Raw genomic sequence first — 25,211 nt, forward strand, 5'->3', positions numbered from 1 at the left:
TAATGCTTTGTCACAGTTTAAAACACAACTCATGTCTGCTTTCTTCTCCCTTATTACATCCGTTGGGCTTGTAGGCACACCTGCTAAAAGGATCATTTCTGGTTGCTTGGTATGGAAAGAACCCCACACCCCAGACAAGTCTTTCAAGAGAATATTTATAAAACCAAACAAAACGTATACTGGAATACTCTTAACTTGCACAAAAGTCAGCTCAAACCCTGACAAGTAGTAGGTGTCATACCGAGGAATCACTGCATTTTGTCAAGATACAGGAAAGAGCCCAGAAAAATGTCACATTGTTGCTTTTTATTTGCTACAAACAACTGCTTTAAACATTGATCATTTTTTTTGGTAGGAATTATGATGTGAAAACATCCTCTGTAAAAATATTTATTTTAAAATATTTTAATTTTCTTTTATTATTTAGTTAATTTTTTAGAAGAATATAATCTCATAACATTCATATTTTACACAAGAGGTTTATGATGGAAGTCAAAATAATTTACATGACATCTAGAAACTTATAAATAACACATAATTAATAAATTGTTTAACTGTGATAGTTCCAAAAACATCAATGCATTAAGATGTGTCTGTTCCCCCGAGTCCATCACTCTCTTTAACAAAGTAAATAAGATTTTCCAGTTTTTAATATTTTAAAAAATTACTTTTCAGTCTTCCATTTCTACATGAAGTTCCCATTGTTCCTTGAACTGCACAAGATACATTTCTTGGTCCTCTGATGACTCACCAGATACTTCTTTCTCATATAGTCTGAACAAAATTTCCTCTTTCTCAGGATCATCATACTTCAGTACTTCTTCACACACTTGATTTTCAACACCGGACAAAGTAGGAATATACAGTCTCCCATTGTTAGGATCCCAATCAACTAATATGGTCTGTTCATCTTCTTTCTCTGTGAGGCCCTGTGTGATTTTTTCCAGCTGATGATAGGAGGTCTGCCCAGACTTTTCAGTATCCAGGTCCAGAAAGCTGACATGGGTCTCACCTGGTAGTTCATCTGCTGCAACAACCACCTTCAAATTAAGTTCCTCTGTTTCCTGTCCCAAAGAAAGATCTGCTACCCTCACCTCAAGCTGGGGAGGACATAGCTGTCCTGTTTCCATATCAACCAAGTCCCCCAAAACGATCTGTGGCTCACCCCATAGCACTCTGGGGGCAGAAAACTTCTCTTCTACTTTTTGACCAAGGCTGAAGTCTTCAGCCCTTATATCATGTTCATACTCTACAACCCCTGCATTTTTCTCTCTCAAAGTATTCTGTGTTCCAGACGGGCCATGAGATATCCAGTTTCCAGTCTGGTCCCCTTCCACTAAAACACCTTCTTTGTGTGAAATCTCTTCATGTGAAATATCAAGTAAGTGTTTTGTTTTCAGTACTTCTTTAGAAGACAAATCCTTCCCTTCAGTGCCATTGTGATCAGTGTAATAGTGAAGACTCTTCCTTTCTGATAGATGACTGGATTCCTTATGGTCATCCCCATTAACAGTGATCAGGTTGACCACTATTTTTTCACTTGGTATGAAAACCTTTTCCTTGCATTTGTCAGTGTACTGCCATACCTGGAAAGTAAGAAATATTTTGAGTGAAGTATAATAAAAATACCATCTTGCTGCTTCTTATAACATCAGATATTTTTTAAAATATAAGTCTAGGTTAGACCTTATTAGGAGGTTATTCCAATTTGGAGAAGAAAAACATTAATTATATAAATACTCATGACTGTCAATATTCTCCCCTTTTTTTACTCTCTCCAAAGTAAAACTATATTATGACCACTTCTAATATCCCTTTTCTCATGTTCCCTATGTCAAAATAATGGTTAGAACAATTCTGTCAAATACTGGTTTTGTTTCCATCAGCATAAACTCAAGTGACTTTAAAGAAAACATCAGAATTGTCCTTGCATCAAAGCTTACTGAATCTATTCCCTCTTTTTAAGCAGTGAAGAAACCAATTCCCACAAGCAGAGTCAGGTAACATGTACAGCTTACAGGGAAGAAAATACCAGGTTTCCTTTCAGAGAGGGAGCTATACAATGGGTTGAAGTGCAATGTGTGGAGCCTGCATTATGCAGTCTGCCACAGGCTGCTTTTGTGACTCTGTGAGCAATCATCTGGTTTTCCTAAACAGGAATTTTTCTGAAATGAGTATTATTTCTAACAGGAATAAATACTGTGGGGGCAGTCGCCAAAGTGAAGTGCAATAGGAATAGCAACCATAAGCTGCATTTCAGTGCTTTCAAGCTTGAATGGAAGTCTAAGACCTCTAATCAATGTACCAGGTAGTCTAAAAGGTCCTGCGGGTCAGAAGTGCTGGACCAAAACAAACTGCTTTTTCCACCTCTCCCTGACCATACATGGTGCCCACATGGAATAGTCTGTAGGTTGGGAAAGATGGAAAACATCGTTATAATATCAGGTGTATATTCACTGGTTACTTTAACTGCATCCAAAGGTGGAGGTAGGGTAGTTGAACTAGATCTTTGAAGGCCTCCACCAACCCACTCTAGCCAGTGCCTTTTCAAGTGCAGGAGGTGTCTCAGTGCCCATCTGAACACATTGATGCAGTGGCTGCTCTACTCCTTCTGAGCCATTCTGAACCCACAGTCACTCTGTGAAGATTTCTCCTGTTATCCCTGTGCTGCTCTAAATTTCTTCAGAAAGGTCAGCATGTTGAAATCAACTCCCTTGTATGTCCCATCCCACGGTGTCATGCTGATTGGATTAACATTGAAATGTTAATCCAATTCATTACTGTAACTGCATGTTTGAGCAACTTGTTTAAAGATAGCCGTGAGAAAGCTCTGCTCAGCTCATAAACTGGAAACCAGCAACATTTAATAGATTGTATGGGCTCTTTCTAAAAACTAATAAACTCTGCAGCACTATGAAATTTGCAAACATTTTTTGCAGAACGTGTTTTGGGGCTATCTAAGTAACAGAATGTGTTTGTTCATACATTTTTGGGTGTTACAAAATGATACAGTGTTTGAAAATATTCTTGAAATCCAGATTAAATTACCTGGTTTATACACATATGTTTAGTCCTTCAGAATCACAATTAGGTGGAAAAACCTAGTATTACCCAGTAATAGTCCAATAGAACATCAGGGGGTTTCTGGACTGCTTAATTGTCTTCCCTTCTTGTTTCTGAATTCAACAAATTATTAACTTTTTTTCAACTGAATTTCTATAGTGCTTCATCTTAGATAAATTAACTGAGTTTTGATTTCGCAACAGAGCTTGCCTCAGTGCACCCCAGACCTTGATTAAGGCAATGGCTCTTCCCAAACCAACAGCTCTGTTCTGATTCTTCTTAGCTCTGGTCATCTTTTCAGATCTGGTCATCTTTTTAGACACAGTTACTAACTTAAGATATTACTCAAGTTAGCAACTGTTTCTCTAGCATTTAATAACACGCAAAGTAGTTTTCTTTTCTTGATCTCAGTAGCAAGAGCTTTTATTTGGAGTTAGCCATGGTTTCCTCCAAACCTGCTTGAAAACCCCAGAAAATGCACAGCTCTGCTATGACTGCCAGGGTTGCCAGTGATCTCCTGCAACAGAAAACACATACCAGGTTTGTTGGATGTTTTTGTTTGTGGACATGAATATACTTGTGCACACAATAGAATGTCACTGAAATAAAAAGGACAGCCAGCATAGTAGGCAGAACATATCCAAATACGATTCTTATAGTCTCATCTTCTGTTTTATCTGTTAAAAAAAATCAAAAGTTTTCATTGTAACAAGCAACTTTTTAATGCATTCAGACAGTAATGTGTGTATTCACCACACTGCTTTTTGGATACAGAATGCAAAGGTGTTAGATAAACATGGAACTTGCAGGAAATAAAAAAAAATCATTTGACCTACAAGACCATTTTTACTACTGTCTAAATTATAAATGAAATTCTAAAATGAAGTACCAACCCCTCCCTTAGGTTCTCCTGTTGCTAACTTCAGACTGACCCAACTCTGCCACTCCCAAACCTTGTTCAGGGAGAAAAACATCCTCAAAAAAGATTCAAAAAATTCAGATACTCTTCTTCAGCAGTACTGACGTACCGTCCAGTCAGTAGTTCTCAGCTATGTTTTATTAAAGGCAAAGATTTTTTCATCATTACAAATGCACAGAGAAGTGAGAAACCATGCTAATTTTCACTCTCAAAATGGACAAATAAAAAACTCACAAATACAATCACCATGACTTTTTTCTAACTCACGTCTTCTCTTTGTAATTTGCCAGCTTTCACATACCTTTCAGGGTAGCAATGCAATGTTCTTTGGAAAAGCCACTGTCCAAAAGTGGTGTGGAGACATGTATCTGTGCACTGACACAATAAGCTGTTCCAGGTTCTAACCAGGGCACAACCAAGGTGTGGTTGCTGATGGAGAAGAACCACTGGAAGACATTAAAAAAATGTATTTCCCCCTCTTTAACTTCTCAGCTAAAGAAAGGTCACAAGCACACATTTTCTGGAAAGATTAATAATATTGTAAGAGCTGGCAGTTGTATCCTTCTTTTTCCAAATGCAATCAACATTCAAGTTACTTATTAGGTCACATCCTCTCTGGGTATTTTCTCTTCCAGTCAAACATTCTACCACTACTCAAAAGTTTCATGCTTCACATGAAGTAGGACTATGTGCCACTACCAGCCCACATTCTCATGCTGATGTTGCAACAGAACTAAAGCATCACTTCAGCCCTATCTTGATGCATAAACCAATAAAAAGTACATGGCATGGTTCCACAAAATCCTTCAAATGGGGATATTATGGTAAAGATAGGAGCCTTAGGGTAGTAACAGGTCTCATGTAGACATTGACGTCCAAAGTAATTACTATATATTCCAAATCTTTATCAAAGAAATCTCAAACAAAAAATCCAAAACCAACCAAGTAAAACCAACTGAAACACTCAACCACTTTTGTCTGCCTCTAATTGCTGACCTTGGAATTTTAATATCCTTTTTGACATAAGGTGACCTCTTAGGTGTAAAGTTTCTGTGTTTTCAGGAAGTTCAGAGATTTGCTATACAAAGGTTGTGCCTGGGAACAAACATGAATGTTTTTGCAGCTGATCACTGACCTCTTCCTCATCTGCTGTGTTTATGCTGGGAACTACTACTTGCTAAAATGAAATGTAAATCTGCAGAAGCAAAAGATGATGTTCAGATGTGGTGACAAAGGATGTGCTTTGTCATGATGTATTTTGAGTATTGCCAGTAGACTGACTGACTGTGGAGTGTCTCACAACCTTACAATTCCGATAAGGCTATGAATCTTATTTCAATCCTTCCTGTTACAGACAAAGTGCATTTCAAGAAGCACAGAGCACAGATTTAATAGGAGCAGTCCTACAGTCTTGTCAAAACTTACCCGCTTCTTAGTTTTTTTGTTGAGGACAGACACGTTGTATTGGAGGCCAGGATACACTTGAAGCAGAGACATGGATTCTTCCTCAGGACTTCTCTTCCACTTCTCAGGAGCAGTCAGAATGATTGAAATAGATTTGTCAGTAGAAGATACACTTACTATGGGTGGATCAATTTTAGCTGGAAAAATGAACATGTACAAAAAGCAGTCAAATTCAGCGGAAGCACACTGATTTGATCAGTTTCTTAAAGTTAATTATATTAATTTTTTTACAATGTTTGGGGAAGTCTAAGTTGGACTTTGAACAATTTATTCATATTGGTAGAAAATTATTTCAACTAATAACTAAAAGGATCTTTACAGGGAGAAAGCAAACACTGACTTGGAATTTTGCCTAGGAGTTCCTGGGACTTCACAGGATAAATGACCTTGAAACTCAATTTGCTAAAGCAATCTAAATTACCAGCATGTTCTCAGATTATCTGGCACAGATAAGACATTTTGGGCTCTAGAGTACAATTACTGCTTGGTTAAATAAAGTCTTTTCAAAATCAGAGGTCTTTAGACTGTGGATGTGCCACAGCTTTTATTTGCCTTGAGTAAGGCTTTACCATAGCATGACAAAGTATTCAGTATATATAAAACTACATATATATATATATATATATATATATATATATATATGTGTGTGTGTGTGTGTGTATAAAAACCACACATATATCCAAATTCCAACTTGATTATTTCAATTACTTCTGCCAAAAGCAAAAATGTGAAACAACTACAAAAAGAAGTAACTGCATGTTAAAATTAAAACATCATATGCCATAAATGCATATGCAGTCCGAGCACACAGTATTAATCAAGGCTGTTGAACACCTGGCTGTGTGCTCAGCCTTCCTTACTGTCTGTAAGAGGGTTGAATCGCGTGGTCTCCACCCAGTCAGAGAACATCCCATTTAGGAAGGATTTAACGCTTGCGTAGTATTGTTCTTCGTAGTCAGAGGTTTCGCTGGAGAGGTCACACCATGTTCTGTTTATATTCCTGCATTCTGGCTTTCTAATCCATTTGCCAACACCATATCTATATTGAAGAAGAAAGAGAAAGGAGCTGTCCAAATAGCCATTATATTAGTCACCTGATAATATAATTTTGTGTGCCATATTACAGTTGATAAAACAGCTTGCTTGTTTTGCAGAAATCTGCAATTTCAAGGAATTCCCAGCTTTAGTAGATGAAGCACAAGACTTCTGCAAGTTCTGATGAAAAATAAATCCAGAGCAGACTCTACCCAGAGCAGGTCAGATGAAGCTAACAGAGATGTTACTGATACCAATCTAAATCAAGTTTTGCTTGCACAGACCAGAGATCTCTCAACTTCAATCTCCACAGCTTTAGTTTAAACATGGAGTAACAGTCAGGATAAGAGACAAAGAGCTCTGTCAGAATGGTCAGTCACTCATCCTCATGTACAGAGATGATGCTCAGGGTCTCCAAGATGAGTGACAGAAGACTACTGATTCCTAGGTGTGGCTTCTTTTTCCAGTTTGAAAGAACGACTCCACTGGAATACAATGAACTTCAAAGCCCATCTAGTTGAAAAAGTGGCATAAATCTGGTACCAGCAACACCTCGGTACTGAACAGCTCTTACACACTTGTAGAACAAATCAAGATTTCCTTAGAATTTTCATGTTTGAATTTTCTCAGTAGCTCCTGCTCCTCAAATTTGCATTATTAAGAATTCCCCTTTGGCTGCTCATTAGTAAGGGCACATGGCAGCTTCTGCATGATTGCAGGACAAGATCACCACCACCATTTTCCACCTATCACAAGGCCTTGCTCTCCTAGGTGGGTAGAGGCACATATGAATATTTTTGTACTCAGTGTGAAAGATGGCCATACCTATGGCTACAGAATCTTTGGTGGACCAGCTGCCCCTGCAGAGTCAGTGTAGCCAGTGCTCTCTGAGCATTTTACCACCTATAAAATTGTAATTCATTCCATAATTGCAGGGCACTCTCCTCCTTTCTAGGCAGTGGACTGTGTCACTCCTCTGTTAGCACAGAGGGCAAGATCTGAGCAAAAGAGGTTGCAGTTTCTGACTGTAGAAGCAACTCCCTGCTTTTTTTAGTAGCCAGTTTAAGTCACAGGAAACTTCTAGAGATCTACATTTGTTTTCAGTGTTCTGAAAATGTTCCTAGATTGAGGGAAGTGTAAATATTAGAGGTAAAAATTGGGAAGATTACATAATCTGTGACAACAGTGCTACACCTATTTAGAAGCCAAACCTCTCTCAGCGTCCTTCAGAATGACACAGTGCTATCTTGGTGGCAATAAAGGAAATGGATTCTGGATCTCATGCATGCAGGCCTTGACAATATGAGGGCCTGATTCCAACCACATAACTTGGTTTTCTACAATGCTTGATAATGTCAGTGGATTTTCTCCTGGGCTGGAGAGGTTTGCTGGATCAAAAGAAATCTGAGAGTGGGTCTGTTTGGAGACACTAATGAAGCACTGGGTGTTATTAGTATTGTATTAAATACTAAATCTCCATATCCATTTAAACGTGTAGACTCATGGGGACAGATGCCAATCCAAAGCAGTCCTTTTCATGCTTCTGTTTAATTTTTCAGGAATGCCTCTGAAACCTTCCATAGTATTAGAATACTGCATCCTACACTTATTTCACAGGAAGAGTGTCTCCTTACACGTGGATGTGAAGTAAGGTCCAGAAGTAAAAATTAAAACCCACATTGCTTAAGTCTAGCCCACGCTTTAGTTCTTTCTTTTCTTTGTATCAGCTCTATTTTGCGTAATTTAAAAAAAATTATTATTTAAAACGCCAAAATAAAAGTCAGTGGGAGATAAAATAAACAAGCCAACTTACACTGAATACTTCACCTTGTAGAGGACTCCACTGCCTGTGCCTTTCGGTGCTGACCAGTGAAGAACATTCTTCATGTTTATAGATTCAAAACGGACATTCCTAGGGTTGAGCAAAGAACAATACAACTCTCCTGAGAAAGAAAATAAGAAAGGAACGACATGCACTAAGAATCTGCAAATACATATGCTTTCAAGTTAACCAAAAAAGTTATGTTTAAATAAGCCATAAAATTCTACATTTCTTAGCATTCAAAATGCAAGGTTGTTTGCTATGGAAAATTAATTTTTTAAAAGTGTCCCTAGTTAGTACAGTCCCAAATGCCATCTGTACAAGTGTGCTTTTCTCTATCAAAAATGGCCTTCCCATTTGTAACAGGCACTGGCATGGAAACATACAGGGACTGAAAGCTAAATCTAAAAAAGCTTGACCTTGAAGCGACACACATTTTTAAAATTGCAAATGTCTGTGAATATCAGAACACTCTAACACTGGAAATAGTAAAAATATACTTAATAATTCATTAGAATCTTCTTGTAGCTGAGTGGATTTTTAAAAATAAAACCAGGTATTTTTAAAACAGGCACACAGAGTCTATTGTAAACACCGTTTTACAAACTGAAGTATGACTTTACACTGGAGAACTGGACTGGATTATCAAAGTGTCCCCAGGGTCATTTGGCCATCACTGATGAGTCTTCAGAAAGTCAAAAGTGAACATCCACTGTTAGATCACTGCTCTAAATTGCTGTTCATTGCACTAGCTTTTGAAATTAATAAACAAGCAAGTCTGGGTCTCCTAATAACTGAGTTTCATATCTTTCTAATTCCCACTCCTAATCCAATGAGTGTAATGACAATGCTCACATTGCTAAATTGCTTGCCAACAAAGCCTGTGGGCCCATGGGAAGAATCCCAAGTTCAAAGTGGTGACTCAAACCCCAGCACATCCTGCCAAGAGCTCAGCTCATGGGAGCAGCCCTGAAGCTGCCACTGCTGGGACGAAGCTTCCCATTGCAAGTAGCCATAAGAGCATGGCAAAGGAAAAAAGTGGTTCTTCAGGACTTTTCAAAACCCTTTAAGCTCTTCCTCCAGGGATCCAATTCTAATTAAGATAACAAAAAGAGGCAAAGAAAGGGGCAAATAAAATTTATCAACAAACAGTGGGAACCTGTCTAAATGAATAGTCTCCTATTTCTGTAAGGAGACCTTAAGGTTTTCTTGTAGTATATTTCACTATTACTAGAGTAATGAGTTCATCCTCCTGTATATATAACATAAAGTTGCTTTTCTAAGCAAAAGTCACCACCATTTTCCTTTTTAACTTGCAGAGTTAGCTGTCTTTGAGCCAAAAGTAAAAGCTTTTTCCTCTTAAATACATTTATTGAAACAATCACCTTGCAATTACATAGAGACCATTTACTTTTAACTGTCTCAGTGCAAACTGGATTTTTGAAGCCTCGAGCTGTACATTAATGTTCAAAACAAACTGGTATATGCCTGCATCTGCGTTTTCAATGACAAAACTGTTTATGTATGGTATTTCTAATGTTGCTCTCTGTTATCTCTAGCACTTAGTGTTCAGTGGCTTTCATTTTCTCTAGTTAGAAGTTTTGTCAGTCTTTAGGGCAAGCTTATTTATTTACCAAAACTATGTAGAAAGTCCTAGTTCCTTGACACTTGTACATGGAAGTGCCCCATGACAGTCAGCTGGTAAGAGCTCAAACTATAGACTTGGTTATAATGCAATAAAAAAAGTTTCAGGACACCCAGGGATATAAAAGCAGCAGAAAGAGACCTCCAGGAATTTGCCTTCCTGTAACAATTCCAAGTGGGAGACAGAGAACCTAGAAAATAAAAGGTTTTTATTTCCCCCCAAATAAATGTCCTCTGCAACTATTTTAAGTAATATTAATGTAAAGATGAAGCTGTTCAAGAAAGCCAGGAAAATAGTCTAAATCATCTGTTCCATAAAATAGAGAAGCTCCTAAAGCACCAATGTCCATGTTACGAAGAACAAACCAAAACTAGCATTACATGGACTATGAAAAATCATTCATGCATCAAGTTTCATTCTTTGTATCACATCCCAGCACCATAGCGTGTAACACTACAGGAAACCCAACAGTTGCACAATCAGTAACTGTGAATATGAAATAAAAAAAACCAACAACCGCACACAGAAGTCACACAATCCTGCCCAAGCACTGAGAAAGATAACCAGGCAATCCATGTAGAAAGGAAGAGACTAAATAATAAAAGAGAGACTGGAAAATAATATAGGATATAAAATTACACTCTATAAAACGCTGGAGAAACGATTAAAACAATTTTAAACAGCAGCAGGTGAGGAGGGGATTTGTCTCTGGTAACTGGGGTTCTGAGCAAGGCATCTAGTTTGCAGTGGCCATAAAAAGCAGAGAAAGATAAACTCTTCCCTAGGTTTTTCATCTCTTATTTAGGATAGATGAGACTGGGTGTCTCTCTCTCTTCATTTAGTGGAGATGGAGGTCATGCCCATCAGCCTTCATCTCTGCTTCCTTGGCAATTAAACCTATCAGGGATGAAACTGGTCCAGGCAGCAGTGGTAGGGCATGCTCTAAGTCTTTACTTGAAAAGGGTAATCTATTCTTCATGTTCACCACAAACAAGGAGGAAAAGGAACAGAGCTCAATTTCAGCAAGAAAGAAGGTACTGGGAGTAACCTCTTGTGGGAAGAGAAGTGACATGTGAGGATGGGAGGACTGCTGGATATTTTGAAGAGCAGATTAGAAAAACATCTGTCAGAAATGGTAGTAATTTAGCTGATTCTGCCTAGGGACAGTGGGACAGACTTAAGGTCACTGCCAGCCCCATTTTCATAGACCTTCTTATACATCTGATAAATCTGGCTTTGCTCAGTGTAGTAATAAATTTGGCAGGGGTACTGCTGAATCAGGTATAGGACAGCTAAAAATGTCCCTAACAGCTCACTTTTCACACCTCTGTTTTAACCTCTGTTTAAAACATTTACTACTTACCAGGCTAATCCACAGTCCCCAAACTGAACTAGCTGGAGACAACCAGCTCATCACAGATAAGGGAAATTACTTCAATTTTCTGAAGAGTTTTTGTTTGCCTGAACCTTTCCACATTTTTCCGCCCTTACATAAAAACATTTACATTCCTCAAGTACATTTTACAGTAGCAAGGGTAATGCATTTGTCTGTAACATTAAAATGTTTTTAAACTAGTAAGATGTAAAGATGGCTCTTTGACTCTAATTTCTCTCCTCCCAGTGGGTTTGTGCTGTGCTGTGGTAAATGAAGTTTCAAAATAGAAACACTGACTGCAGCAGAGGAGCCAATCTCAGTACGCAGAAGCCGCAGACTTTATCTTTACAAGATCTAAAGCATTACAACACTACTGGTGTACTCCCACCTACCCTCAGCTCAGTGTGATTTGGAAGGCAATGGGAGGGAGACCGTTAACTTTCCATGAGCTGCAAAAGCAGAGATTTGGTTTCTATTTGTCTTGTCCCTTCACTAAATGTTTCTGTTTGCCCCTACAATAAATCATCCAACTTAGTTACACCTCAATTCTGAATCTGTAAACAAAAATAAAAGGACCATGCTTCCTATTTTGCCAGGAAGGGTTATGAATAAACTCCGTCATGTCTATTTGATGATCAATAGAGGCATGCATAGAAAATAGATCACACACAGAGCTTATATGCTGCATGACTATCAGGCAGGAAAGGACTCAGGTATGTGCACCAGCTGCTTATTTCAGTATCTTGTCTTTAAACATACTTATTTCAGCATCTTGTCTTGAAAAACAATACATTCGGTTATACTCTGATTTTATTTCCATTAATCAGGATTAATGGCATTGGTGTCACATATTTATACTGGTCTAAGAACAGAAATCAGTCACACATGTTGCTTTGCTAGGTTAGTCTGTCTCATTGGTAGCCTGCAATGGCTGTCATCACTTTCCAATATAACAACGTCACTTTATTTATTTATTGCATGGAAAAACCTGGAAGCCTTACTACAGTCTTTGGAAAGGCTGTAAATCAAACCTTCAGTAATACCATTCTTTACCTCATGACTGACACCTGGACTGGAAATAAAGTAATAATAAAGGCTTGCAAACTTCATCACCACAACGAACAGCCAGTTCCTGATCTTAGAATAAGCAGTTTCAAGACACTCCAAAATAGACATGACTTAGCCTGAAAACACCTTTACACGTGAGTGAAAAACTCCATTGACGTCAGTGAGATTATTCACATGAGTAAAAGACTGCATGGCAGATGCTTCATCTTCTTTTTATGAAAGCGTCTGCTGGGTTTAAAAATCTGGTCAGTTTTAATCACATAGTGCTCCCTGCCAGGTATGTCTTGCTCAAGTCAGTACTCTTCAAAGCTCAGTTTTGGTTATAGCCATATCTATCTATCTATCTATCTATCTATCTATCTATCTATCTATCTATCTATCTATCCATACGCATACTCAAAGATCCTTGTGGGTCCCTTCCAACTTGACAGATTCTGTGATATACATAAATGCAAGTATAAACACACATCATTTCCACATTACAACCATTACCCATTCAGTGCATCTGCTTTTTACCTGCTGGGAGGCCTTGCTGCCTCTCTCAGTGACAAACAGCTGTTTTTAATGTCAGTGCTGCAGAACAAATACAGCTGCAAGTACCCATATCCTCTCAGTCTAAACAGATTCATTAGCTGTGCACCTGAATTGGGTAACCCTGCAGCTGCAAAGTATAAAAATACAGATATTTTTTCTGTACTTTAGCTAATGTTTATGGATGGTGAGAAGGCAGAGGATCCACTGAAAGCTGACATACTGGCATCGAAGTGCCTCCTGCATAAGTGCTGTTGTTGACCGTACCACGCTCAAGCAGAGTGTTCATCTGCTGTATTTTACTGTGGCAAGGCATGAAGGTGCAAACACCAAATTATCCAATTAAACATAGCAACAAAGAAGGTCACAGGAATTTCCAGACAACTCTAAGATATAATTTAAGATAGTGAGTAACATGGAAAGCATTAAGACAGAAAGATGACCCTTACTGCAACAGCTTTTCCCTGCTACTTGGAGAATTAAAACCCAAGGACTCCTCCCCTACAGTCATCTCAGAATACAAAAGGGGAACTGCTTTTCTGACCATGACAGAGACTTTGGCTTCAATTGCCACTGTATATTCTTATACAAAAGTGGCCTTTGGGAGCACCTCTGATGGAAGTGCAACCTTTGTGCTGGGCATTGAATTTGTGGGCAATGCTGCAGGTACACCCTGTGCCTCACCATTTGAAGCCACTTCAAGGCCATGGATTGAACACTTACACAACTTAGAGAGAGGTGAGACCCTGATTTACTTTTTCCTACTGGCAGCTTAGACCCACTAGTGAAGCATCTGGCAATTTAGGAGCAACCTAGGATACACTGCTTCTGGCAATGACTGCTGTAAGCCACTGCCCTTTCTTTAGTCTTTCTGCTCAGCTTTGTGTGACTTCCACCAAGCTCCTATGAAATCTTTCTTGCTCCTTCTATTTTCTTCCTTTTAAATTTTTCAAGGCATTTTTGCTCTCTTTTCTTTCTCCAGCTCATCTATTTTGATGGTTATGTTGTTCTCAGTGAAAAATAGTCCCTCAAACACACGCCTAAGCATAACATAGAGAAAAATGGTCCTACTCAGTACAAGTGTCCATTTAGCATCATGTTCAGAGGCACCTTTGAGCAGATGCTTGGGGCTGTCTTTCCTGGCTTATCTCCAGCCTCAAGCAAGTCAGCACTGGACATGCAGGAATGTGGGGGAGTATACCAAGTGGTAAACAGGAGGACTGAGCCAAAATTGGAGATCAGAAATTACACAAAGGAAGGGAAATCCAGCAAAGCCAACAATACAGTTCAGAAAACATACTACTTATTAATTATCTAAGCAACAATATAAACAAATGAGTTCACTTTTTAAAAATGGAGCGAGCTTGAAATCTTGCTCTGTGCTGATTCCTTGTGACTCAAATTCAGCAAGCTGGGTAACAAGGAAGAGGAGGAGAGGTACATTAGAGCTGTTGCAGCTCTGCTGCTTTTCTCCAGGTGGGTTGCTGGAGGTCTGGTGTTGCTGGGTATGAAGGTAAACTAGTGAAACCCTTTGACTTGAGCAGTGCTGGTGGGAATGTGGAGAGGAGCACAGAGGTGATTTCCTGTTTGAGTCATAACAGTACTCAAGAGCTTACCACAAAGCACACTCTGGCCCTCCCAGAACAGGAGCCCATCACACCTGTCCAAAAGGGGCTTAGGGAGAAGAAAGACAGGAATAGACAGAAACGGAGACAAGACTACATGAAAACCAAGTGGTGGAGCAGATGGAAAACCAAGAGAGAAGAGGTGAGGGCACGTGGGAGAAGGGTGAGACTGGGCCATGCGGGGTTTGTTTTCCAAGAAGCAGGCAGACTGCCATTGGAAGCAGGTGAACCTCAGGAGATCATTTGGCAAAAGACTATGAGTGGAAATACAGCCTGAAGAATGGGAGATGCAAGACTGGGAATGAAGCTTTGGCTTGCCCTGACATGCTCTCCTTCTCCATATAAAAGCCTGCCTTTATTTATCCATGTCCTAACTTACAAAAACACCACTGCAGAGAATATTGGTCAAGGAACATTTCAGACCTAGTCCAGAAATACCAAACTTCAGAAAGGAGACAGTCTTTCCAGCCCATTGAAGGCTTGTTAGGAGACAGCTGAAGAGGGCCATGGCAGCTGAAATCCATTCCTTTTTGCTAAGTTGTATGACAAAAATCAAAGAAACTGAATTTTTCTCCCACTATGTTGAAGGTTTGCAAGTGCAAGAGTAGAACTCACACTTCCTAGCCAGGCCCTGTTGCAAACACCTGTCCTTGATGCACTCCAGCAGGCAGAAGTTATTATAGAATCATAGAATCGATTGGGTTGGAAAAGACCTCCGAGATCAAGTCCAACCCTTGGTCCAACTCCAGTCCATTTACTAGATCATGGCACTCAGTGCCACGTCCAATCTCAGTTTAAAAACCTTCAGGGATGGTGAATCCACCAACTCTCTGGGCAGGCCATTGCAATGCCTCATTACTCTCTCTGTAAAAATTTTTTTCTGATATCCAACGTAAATTTCCCCTGGCAGAGCTTGAGCCCGTGCCCCCTTGTCCTATTGCTGAGTGCCTGGTTTTACTGTAGGTATGTTTTCTATTAATTCTGAGTGATCAATACTACCCTGAACCACCAAACAAGGTAAGTGAAATTCACTTGTCTAAAATCAGTCAGGCTTTCAGAGTTGTAATCTGCTGGAGGTGGTTTGTGCCTCATGGTTTGGTTTGGTTTGGTTTTTGTTTTGTTGTTTGGGCTTTTTGGTTTTGTTTTATTTAAAATTGAATGAGGTTTCATTAAGTCTGGAATGCAAAAACGTTTTCTGTCAAAAAGAACTGCATTAATTTTAAAAGCCCAGTGGTGACACAATGCCATGAGAAGTGAAGTCTTTTGCAAACCAGATGCAATAATAAATGCTAGCTCAACTGCTCCCTCCAGCCTTTAAGAAAGTAGAAGGAAATACATCAGCCCCTTTCACCTAAGAGCTGTAATACCCTCTCATGTGTGTTCTTATGCACAGAGCGTGATTAAGTTCAAATACATAAATCTTGGTAACAGCATGTCAGATCCTTTTGCCTTCTGAAGCAATACTCTTCTTCTTCCTTCTCTTTGGACATATTCCATTTCCCATCACAGAAGAGGAAATGGAAAATGGAAGGCTGAAAAATAACTAAGCTATCGGGTGAGATTTAACTAAAGGTGCTGGGATATAAAGAAGGTAAGAAAATACTTCAGTCTTCCTCCTGTTTCTTCACTGACTTTAAAATACTCTTGCAGTAGCCAGACAAACATGAAAACTCATCTATTTCCCATGAGAAAGAAATATACTTTATTTAATCTCTTCAAATGTAAACTATCCCATTCCTCTCCAGTCCTACAAATTATTTCCTTTTTTTTTCCTGATTTACTAGTTTTCCTGTACTGTTTTCAAAATAGGATCAACAGTGGATAAAAACCTGCAAGTTACTGGCACACCAAGTACAAAGCACAAACAGAGCTGTATGTCATTTAAACGCAGCCCTCCAGTAAAACCTCATTTTTATTTAGAGCTTCCAGAATGCAGGCTCTTACGAAGTTAAGCTTTTTAAAATATAGGAGCTTATTTGGTTATAAAGGGTGGCTTTCCTCTCTTAATCTGATAGTTGTAGATAATCAACACTACTTCTTGGAAAGAATTCAATCAGCAGAAATCAATCTGTACAAGCCACAACAATAAAACCAAACATAAACAGGAATCACACACACAAATGACTTGAGTAATCCTAACCACCTGCTACTCTTGGAATTAAGATTATAAAGGCCACTAGACAACAACATCCACAGAACGGCATGGTTATCAGCTACAATGGTGAACCTGAGTGTTTGCATAGGGAACTGCAATGTACATCTAAGTTTTGGACTTAATCACAAATCTCAACACTGTTGGAAGTTTCTTTATAGAACTTCTTTCTCAAACAATTTCCCTTCCTAATTAACAGGCAATAAGAATTTGTAAGTTGAGGAAATCATAAGCAAAGCCCAGGAATAAACCAAAGATCACAGTATTGTTCAAAACAGCCTGGCAAGAGGTTGGAAGCTGGAGATGAGGAGATAAGGATGAGCCTTTTGACTATATGAACACGACACTCCTTCATATGCTGCAGTTCTTCTTAAGCCAATTCCATTTTTATTTATTTCTATGTTACATTTACTCTTCTTTCCTTCACACTTGCAGAGAGGTGTTACTGAAGCTTAATGCCTTCTCTGGTAAACAAGAAGACAATTGTCCGTGAGTTCTTATTGAATTTGGGTAATGTACAGCCATCACTTGAAGTGCAATCTACAATCTCCTCAGGACACAGACACCCCAGAATATATCCATGGAGCAATTAGCTTGTTTATTACATACACACTGTATGCCTCATATATGAAATAGTATGATGTTTCACTACACTATTTAATACTTTATGTAATAGTTACTGGCTGTGTCTATGCAACAGACCAGCTTCTTCTCAGATCCAAAATCAAAACAACTGCCAATATCAAAACAACTCAGCATTGCTCAACTTTGAGTCAAGCATTTTGCTTCAGTCCGTCACAAATTGACTGCTGCCCAAAGATCAGGTATTCATGGAGGAATAAAAGTAGTTGTTCAGGCTTTGTTTCTATCAAAAATAAGCTGCACAAGTTGCTTCAGCTGTCCCAGGGTTTGGCAGGAAGGAATTACCAAGAGCAGTCTCTTCCCTCCTCTCAAATTCAGGAGCAGCATCCACACAGGCACTAGAAGTCTTTAAAATACTGCATGTATGCTGACCTCAGGAAGCCTTCTCAAGGCTTACACGAGAAGGAAAGGAATTGGATTATTGCCTGTCCTCTCGATGGTTTTAACATCAGTGTGGTTTCTGAACTCCAGCTCAATGGCTTAACTGCAAAATCCATACCATGACCCCTTTTAGCCTTTTATTCTCTATTTCCCAGAACAGTAACTTGATCAAAGAGATGTTTTGTACATTTCAGCCCTCTAGTAACTGTGAAAGAAAACACATTGAAATTTGCCCAAGGGAAGGCCTGAAGCTGTTTCTCAAAATGTAGGTCTATTTAGTTGTAAAAATACAATAAAGAATAGGGAAGACAGGTAAATTAAATCAGATGTGCCAGTGCAGACCAAGTAGCTCACATAGCTATAAGAAAACTTTAGAAGTGGGAAGCTGTTTAAAGTCTCATCATAAGAAATGTAGTTTGTATAGCCACATATCATCTCCAGTGGGATCTAAGGCTAGGTGTGTGTTAGCAAGTAATGTATATGAATGCATATGAACAGGTCTGTTAGATTAAAGTGTTTATACTGAGAAAACCTTGTCTATACTATACATATTTCAGTTTTTTTTCTTTTTAATGTTGGACTAGCTGTACTTGCATTAGGTATGCTGATGAAGCACATCTTCCAGGGCAGCTTCACCCAGAAGAAATCCAGTTCCAAGACTGTGTCACAATACAGACAAAAAAACAGTAAGAGAAATTACTGATTGAGAAACTTGCTTCAAAATCACATTTACCTGAAAGAAAATAGTAAAATATGCCTTAAATAAATCACAATGCTTCTGGTTTTGCACTACAGCATTCAGGTTCATTTCCCTTTCCTCTGAATAAGTATATGCTGTAGTATCCATTGCATTCTTTCTTCTGTATAGATCTACAAGGCAGAGACTTGACTCTACAGGCCAGAGATCTCAAGGTTTCTCTATCTGCAGAAGACTGTGGTTAGGCAAAACTGCACTTAAGAGTATGGGGAAGGAGTTAAGATGGCACTTGGTAAATTAATAGGCTAATATTCTACTACTTCCAAAACTCAGGATGATCCATCATTTCCTTCTGAGTTTCTCAAAAAAATTGCTAAACTCTCCCATGTCATAAAGAGGATTATGCTACATTTCGTGATCTTGTTGATTTAAAAAAAATCCATTTTATTTTGCATTTTCTTCACTTTTTCATGTGTTCTACTGTACAGATTGTTAAACAGTGAGTGAAAACACCAATTTATTAAAATTCCACTGAAGTGCAGTGACAGGTGAAATTTTTATCCTTTCTCAGATAGTTTATTAGGTGCAGTTCGTTCAACAGCAGGGCCTGAGAATAGAAAGCAGAGACCGCTGAAACAGTGGATGTAATTCAGTAAGGATAAAATCATACCCTCTAACACATCACAGTGAAAACAAAAGGTGGTTTGCAAAGGTCAAACTATAACTTAGTATTGAAATGCTGCTGCTACAGAGTTCAGAAGGGAGCTCAACAAGAGATCCCAAAGGGACAGGCACAGCACAGATCCTGTAAGATGTAAGAATCTGAGTCTGTCAAGTTCTGCTGTAAAACTGCTGTACATGGCACTTGGGTCTCAATCTAATCTGCTCCTATTCCAGCACAAGATCAAACCCTCAGATTGCAATACTGCAACCACAGTATTTTCCAGACTGCATCTGCTCACAGCTGGTAAGCCAGGCTTCTTTTGTTGGAACAAAGTACCTCAAAAAGACTCCTTTGCCTATCACAAAAGAGACTCCTCTACCTACCACTTCACTTTGAAGAAAGCGCATGAGCACTGCTATGACAGTTCTACACTTCATATAATTTCATCCATTATTAACCAAATACTGCTAGGGTGAATGAAACTACCTAACATTAACTATCTCCTGCTGAAGAGAGGGAAAATGGAAGCTCTAAAACTTCAGTGAAAGGCACAACTCTCCCTTCCATGCTGGCATTGCTGACTATCAACAAAACCTTGAAATTATGTCCAGCTAAAATCTCAGGAATGTGCAAACAGATTCTCTTCTGCCTTGAAAAACTATTAGACAAAAGCAGCATAATCCCCTTGACTTTTTTCTAAGCTGTCTTTGGAATCCAAAGTAGTCACGTTTTACATTTTTTTAAAGGGTAACTGAATACCAGTTATACAGATTTTCCACAACACTTGCACTGATGATCAGCAGACTTAAGATAGGATGAAAATTATGTGGTCAGTTACCTAAAAAGAAGCTGGCACTGGTACCTCTGAAAGCCACCCAAAATCACTGATGCATATTGGAGTAATTTGTCTAAAGAATTAACTGGGACACAGTACTTAGAGCTACTCAAGGGTATTCACAGTATAAAGAACACTCCTCTATACCTTCCAGCTCTCTCAGGATTTGAAAATTTTGCAATGGATTTAAATTTGAACAGACTGTCCTTATGCATCAAGTTTTGGAGGCAACATTTGCATCAGAGAACAAAAGTACAAAGGCAGAATAGGTTTCTCAGAAGATCTGCTAATCCTTCCAATGCCTTGCTTGGCTTTTATATATATATAAAAAAAGAAATAGTGTATGATGCTTTTAACAGCAGTGAGGGACCCCTGCCATGCACACATGTTCCACACTACAGTTTACAAGCTTATTCGCACTGGGTAACAAATATCCTTGTCCATGTCTTTGAGCTGCTCCCGCAGCCCATTCCAACTGCCATCTTTTAAACTCCCTCTGTCTCCTTGTGCTTGGCTATGTGGCCGTCACCAGATGAGTGATCCAGTTTACAGGTGGGAGAAGGGACTCGGAGCCCCTCAGGACACCAACACATGAGCTGAATGTCTCTGCCAAAACCCCATCCTGACTTTTGTTTTAATCTGTCTCTCCACTGCTCAGTTAGACTTCCGAGGATGGTGCCTGTCAAGCAGAAAGGAAGATACAAACACCAAAGGTATTTGGGGAATTAACTCAGTGGGTGTAATAACGACTACCTCAAGAGCACGCCATCAATTTACAGCCGCCAGTAAATTAACACAGAGCTCTGTAAGACCTAATTCCACCATACTTACGGAGAGAAGAAAAAAAATGAAGCAACATTAAAGAAATACCCGGTCCTTTTCTTCCAGTTGAGTGCCGGAGGCCAGAAACACTAACACCAAATAAAGGCACAGCTGTGTAACACGGACGGCAGCAGCACCCCAGCCCTGCTCCAGCCTGCCGCTCCGGCTGGCCGCGGGCGGAGGGAGCAAGGTTCGGCACGGGGGCGCGGTTCCCACTCCCGTCCCAGGGAAGGATGCGCATCCTCACCGCGACGGCGGTGGGGTGTGCAGCGGCACCTACCTGTGCGCGCCGCGGGGGCCGGCGGCAGGAGCAGCGGCAGTAGCAGCAGCCAGGCCGCCCCCCGACACGGCTGGCCGGCGACCATCAGGTCACATCTCCCGGCGAGAGCGCGACCCGCTCCCCTGCGCCGCTGCCGCGCAGGTGAGCCGCAGGGCGGCCGGGAAGGGCGGGACAGGCAGCAGGGATGGGGAGGAGGAGCCGGGCGGGCCGTGCCGCGCTGGGCGGGTGCGGGCGGGGGCTGTGATGCCGGGCGAGTGCCCCGTGGCGTTGCCACCGTCCCGTCTACCCGGCGTGACAGCGTCTCCGAGCCGCGGGGTGACTTCTGCTGCACCCCTCGGTGCTTTCACTGATGAGTAACTCTCCCTAGAAGCCACCGTGAGACGTGGGTGGGATGTTCTTGCACCCTTTTTTTTTTCTACAGAGAAAGCTGAAGGCCAACGTACTACATCGATGGGTGTTCAAATACCAGATTTTCCCCGCTAACTCGCATGTAGTAGTGTATTTGGACACGGTAAGAGGCTATGGATTCTCCATCCTTGGAAATACTGAAAACCCACCTGCAGATGGAGTTGCACACCCACCACGACCTGACCCTGTTTGGAGTAGGAGGTCTGCAGAGGTGCGTTCCCACCTCAGCATTTCTGGGTGTGTGAGAAATAACGTTTTTGCTGCAAATAGAGCTCTCCTTGAGCTTGTGTGAAGCTACTCGGTGCAACTGTCACCGAGAGCAGGAAGTGAGAGAACCTGACAGAGTGTGTGCTGTGCTCGTGCGGTGCTGTAGACTGAATACCTGGCGAGGCTCTAGCAGTTGAAGGTGCTGTGACATGAGCCCTTCTTACCTCAGAGGGACCCGTGGCAGCTTCTTTCATGGCAACTACCTGATTTGTTGTCCTCTTGTTTTGTTCCCTTCCATTTTACCTCCATCATCCTGGCACCCTTAGGTCACTTTTTGGTTTTCCAAGTCCTTTGATCACTGTGTACCTTCCTGTCATTTCCCTTAGGTCTTTCTGCATACAAGAAATACCATTCAAGCAAGAGTCAGGTATCAATACGACTGCTACATATCAATCCATTTTGAAAGGATGGTCAGCATGGGTTGACTAGTAAAATGATGACTGTGTCTGGAAATTAATGTCTTGCTTATTTATCTAATTCTATTTGCAGAAGATTAGAAACCTAGAACTGCATATGAAAAATATAAAGAGTAATATACATTGTAAGTAATATATATATATATATATATATTTGCACATACTACAGTGAATCTCCTGATGGACCTCTCTTCCCAGTCACTGTTTCCATATGTTCCACACTGATTTTTCTCTCAGTTAGCTGACTCTGTCACTCTGTGTCCTACCTGCAACTCCTGCTTGTTTGCTTGTTGTGCTATCTGTGTTAGAAATGGGCCACTTTGTGCCTTTGTCTGGATACAGAGACCCACTCTGTGAATAGGGTGAGAAAATGTGGTTTCTAATCTCAATTCTGGCTCCAAGGACAAGACAGAGGTTCTCTAAGTTCAAAGCTGTGGTCAGGAGGCAAGTAATTCTGCTTGCTCATGGGCTTAAGTATACGTACAGTTATAAGAGGACCTACAGTGAGTTCACATACTCAAATGGACAACAGATCTCCTGTCAATAAATTTTGGCCAGATTTTTCACAAAGACTGAAAAGTTACTTTAATGAAAGATCACACTATTTTCTTTACTGGAATTGCTTCCACATTTAGCTGAAACTTCTTGAACTCTTGTGGATAAACATTGTTGGCATTTTAAGCAGAAGTGGGAGGAGGAGGCAGTCTGGTGTTTTTCTATTCCCCTATCCTCGTTCTTGGAAATGTCCCAGCTGACTTAGAAACACTGCAGCCTGGGTTCTAGACTGGAAACCTTGTCACAAGTGGCTAAAGTTTCGGAGTATTATAAAGAGTGAATCTAGCTCCTCAATTTCAGTGCCTCCTTTTCCATTTTCTTTCTTTGCTTGAAGAAAAAAATTAACACCATTTTCCTAGCAAAGTTTGGCACTGCCAATATGGTTTGCTATCACCTCTGACTGCCTCTACACCCATCGAAATGGAGCCTTGTTTCCATTGTAATTTGATATTTTTTTTCTCCATCTCTATTTTTTTTGTCTAAAATAATGGATATACATAAGAAATCAGTTATGGAAGAATCTAGATTTAGCAGGGCAGGGTCTCTCTCATTTACACCACAGCAAATTTGCATATAGCTCTGAACTTCCGCAGATATACTCCACATTAATTGTACAAGAGAGTGGCTAAGAGTAGAATTTAATTACTATCCAAAGTGACTTAAAGGCCGAATAATTTTTTATTTATTATAAAAGAACAGTTCAAGAAGTCAATTTAATTATACAATGGAAAAAGTCAGAAGAATATTCAGGGTTATGTATCATAAATGTAAAAAAAATCCAATCCTTTGTAGCCTGATTTAGCCCCCTTTTTAACTGTTGGGGTGTTGAAATGGTGTCAGGATAAGCTCCTACCTTTGTTAAATAAATGTGAGAAAGAGATGATAATCTTTCCTGATAAGATGCTCTCTGGCAGGTGTGCAGGAGCAGTTTGCTTCTCCCAGGAAGTTGCTGGCAGGCTTGGAGTGTTCTTGCACCTGACATCCTTAGCCATAGAAGTCCAGCAGAAGGGAAGAAATTCTGTGCTTGACAAGATGCAGTCATCAGTGGATGCATCCATCTGGCACTGTGAGTGTGTATTTTTCCCTTTCCCCTTCCCTGATCACAAGAGCTGCAGTTGAAATCAAGTCATAGTTGTGCTTTTCAGCAATCTCTCTCTCATTCTCAGTACGGCTCATGTTTCTATGAAATACAGTTATTTTACAGAACAGTGCCCACGCAGCTTTTGGCTCCAACACTACCTGTAATTCTGTGTTCCATTCTCAGTCTAAATTGCTGTTAGCTTTCATTGGAAATTTGCCTGAGTGAGGCATGTGGTGTCTGGCCTTGTGTTTATGCCAATATGTTGACTAGGCCTGGGTGGTGACTGTTACTGGGTGTGTTAGTGAGTGAAGAGTGAGGTAGATGAACTGCACAGATATGAATACAGACCATGTTTATTGTCCACAAGCAGTAAAAACCCCACTGTTTGAGCAAAATAGTTTTAGTCAACAGCATCTCATTATTGATGCATCCCCTCTGAATCTGTGTGTGCTATCAGTGAAGACAAAAATGTTTCTGAGACTTTTCCTCTCACCAGCAAATAGCAAGACTGTCTCAGAAAAATAAGAGCCTATGCTTTACTCTGTAAATATTTTAACTTGGGAGTCTAAACAAAAGACTTATTTCAATGCCGATAGCATCAGACATGGCCAAATATATTCATAAAGAACACCGTGAGCACTAGGAATGAACTGAAAAGTTCAGAGATGTGACCACAACCCAATCTAGTCTTGCAAAACTGATCTTTCTATGGAAATATTCAACTGGTTTTAATTTAAGGTGCAGAAAGTCTGCTCTAGACAATTTTTAAATTATGCATGGAAAAGATAAAATTGCAGCGTTCCTCAGAAAGCATTCCAGGAAATGTTTGTCTTTGCGTTAATTCAATAGGATGGTAGCAGCTTAGTATTCTTCAGAAGACCTTAAAGAAAAAGTACTTGAAAATACTAAAAGATGCTATCAAACTTAAGTTTTGAAATCCAGATGTAGAACTGAGAAAGGTGTTATTTGTATTTTCTGCTCACTGTAGCAACAGATTTGTGTTTTGTGTCTTGTTTATCCTGAATGCCAACCACTTTTCAAGTGCTAAATATTTTTTGGTTTAACCAATTGATTTAGGGTTAAATTGGGATGTTTTTGTTCTGGTAATGTACAGTTTTATGCCTTTCATATTTGCACCGTCCTTTGCCTACTCATCAGTTCTCTGCTGTTGAATCTGTATTCTGCCGCCAGGTTAAAACTCGGGTGCAGGCTACTAGGTTTTGCTGGTGCAATCAAGAGGCAATGGCCTTTCTGTTCAGCTCAGCAGATGATAGATAGGAAAGTGGGTTTTGATAGACCCTGATCCTTATTGCTTTGGTGGTAAGTGCCTCTGACATCAATGGGAAGACTGCCCAACTACTAGTTTTGCTACCTTCCATGCTGTTATTTAAAAAATTCTAAGGAAATATCCAAGGGAAAATGCAAAGAGAGCTCATTCATTTGTGATACTTTCTTTCTGCTTAT

General features: G+C 39.9%; 1 protein-coding gene and 1 long non-coding RNA gene across 5 annotated transcripts; one reads left to right on the top strand and one right to left on the bottom strand.

The window, feature by feature from the left end:
• Positions 1-289: 289 nt before the first annotated feature.
• On the bottom strand, positions 290-21,185 carry IL20RA (interleukin 20 receptor subunit alpha). 4 transcript variants are annotated; one of them, XM_071549153.1, is made up of 7 exons: positions 21,021-21,185; positions 8,295-8,424; positions 6,307-6,485; positions 5,408-5,583; positions 4,284-4,428; positions 3,601-3,740; positions 290-1,586 (listed from the first exon to the last, which is right to left on the bottom strand). In XM_071549153.1, exons 1-7 carry the CDS (start codon positions 21,103-21,105, stop codon positions 672-674), a joined length of 1,770 nt encoding a protein of 589 aa, XP_071405254.1. In that variant the 5' UTR covers positions 21,106-21,185; the 3' UTR covers positions 290-671. The 4 variants fall into 4 exon arrangements, with proteins under 4 accessions (XP_071405254.1, XP_071405258.1, XP_071405257.1 ...); XM_071549157.1 differs by having other exon boundaries at positions 8,309-8,393; positions 21,021-21,112; XM_071549156.1 differs by having other exon boundaries at positions 8,309-8,424; positions 21,021-21,110.
• Positions 20,889-23,711, top strand: LOC139668935 (uncharacterized). Its single transcript, XR_011697149.1, has 3 exons — positions 20,889-21,161; positions 21,442-21,639; positions 23,581-23,711. It is a non-coding gene; the product is annotated as an uncharacterized lncRNA (long non-coding RNA).
• Positions 23,712-25,211: the final 1,500 nt, after the last annotated feature.

The sequence above is a fragment of the Pithys albifrons genome, chromosome 2 (genome assembly GCF_047495875.1).
Source record: "Pithys albifrons albifrons isolate INPA30051 chromosome 2, PitAlb_v1, whole genome shotgun sequence".
NCBI lineage: Eukaryota > Metazoa > Chordata > Aves > Passeriformes > Thamnophilidae > Pithys > Pithys albifrons.

Excerpts from the sequence above, each read along its gene's own strand:
- IL20RA (XM_071549153.1), bottom strand. The coding sequence starts at position 21,105 with ATGGTCGCCGGCCAGCCGTGTCGGGGGGCGGCCTGGCTGCTGCTACTG. Across the intron at positions 4,429-5,407 it reads ACAAAAAAACTAAGAAGCGG|TGGTTCTTCTCCATCAGCAA; the intron begins GTAAGTTTTGAC and ends AATGTCTTCCAG. Across the intron at positions 1,587-3,600 it reads AAAAACATCCAACAAACCTG|GTATGGCAGTACACTGACAA; the intron begins GTATGTGTTTTC and ends CTTACTTTCCAG.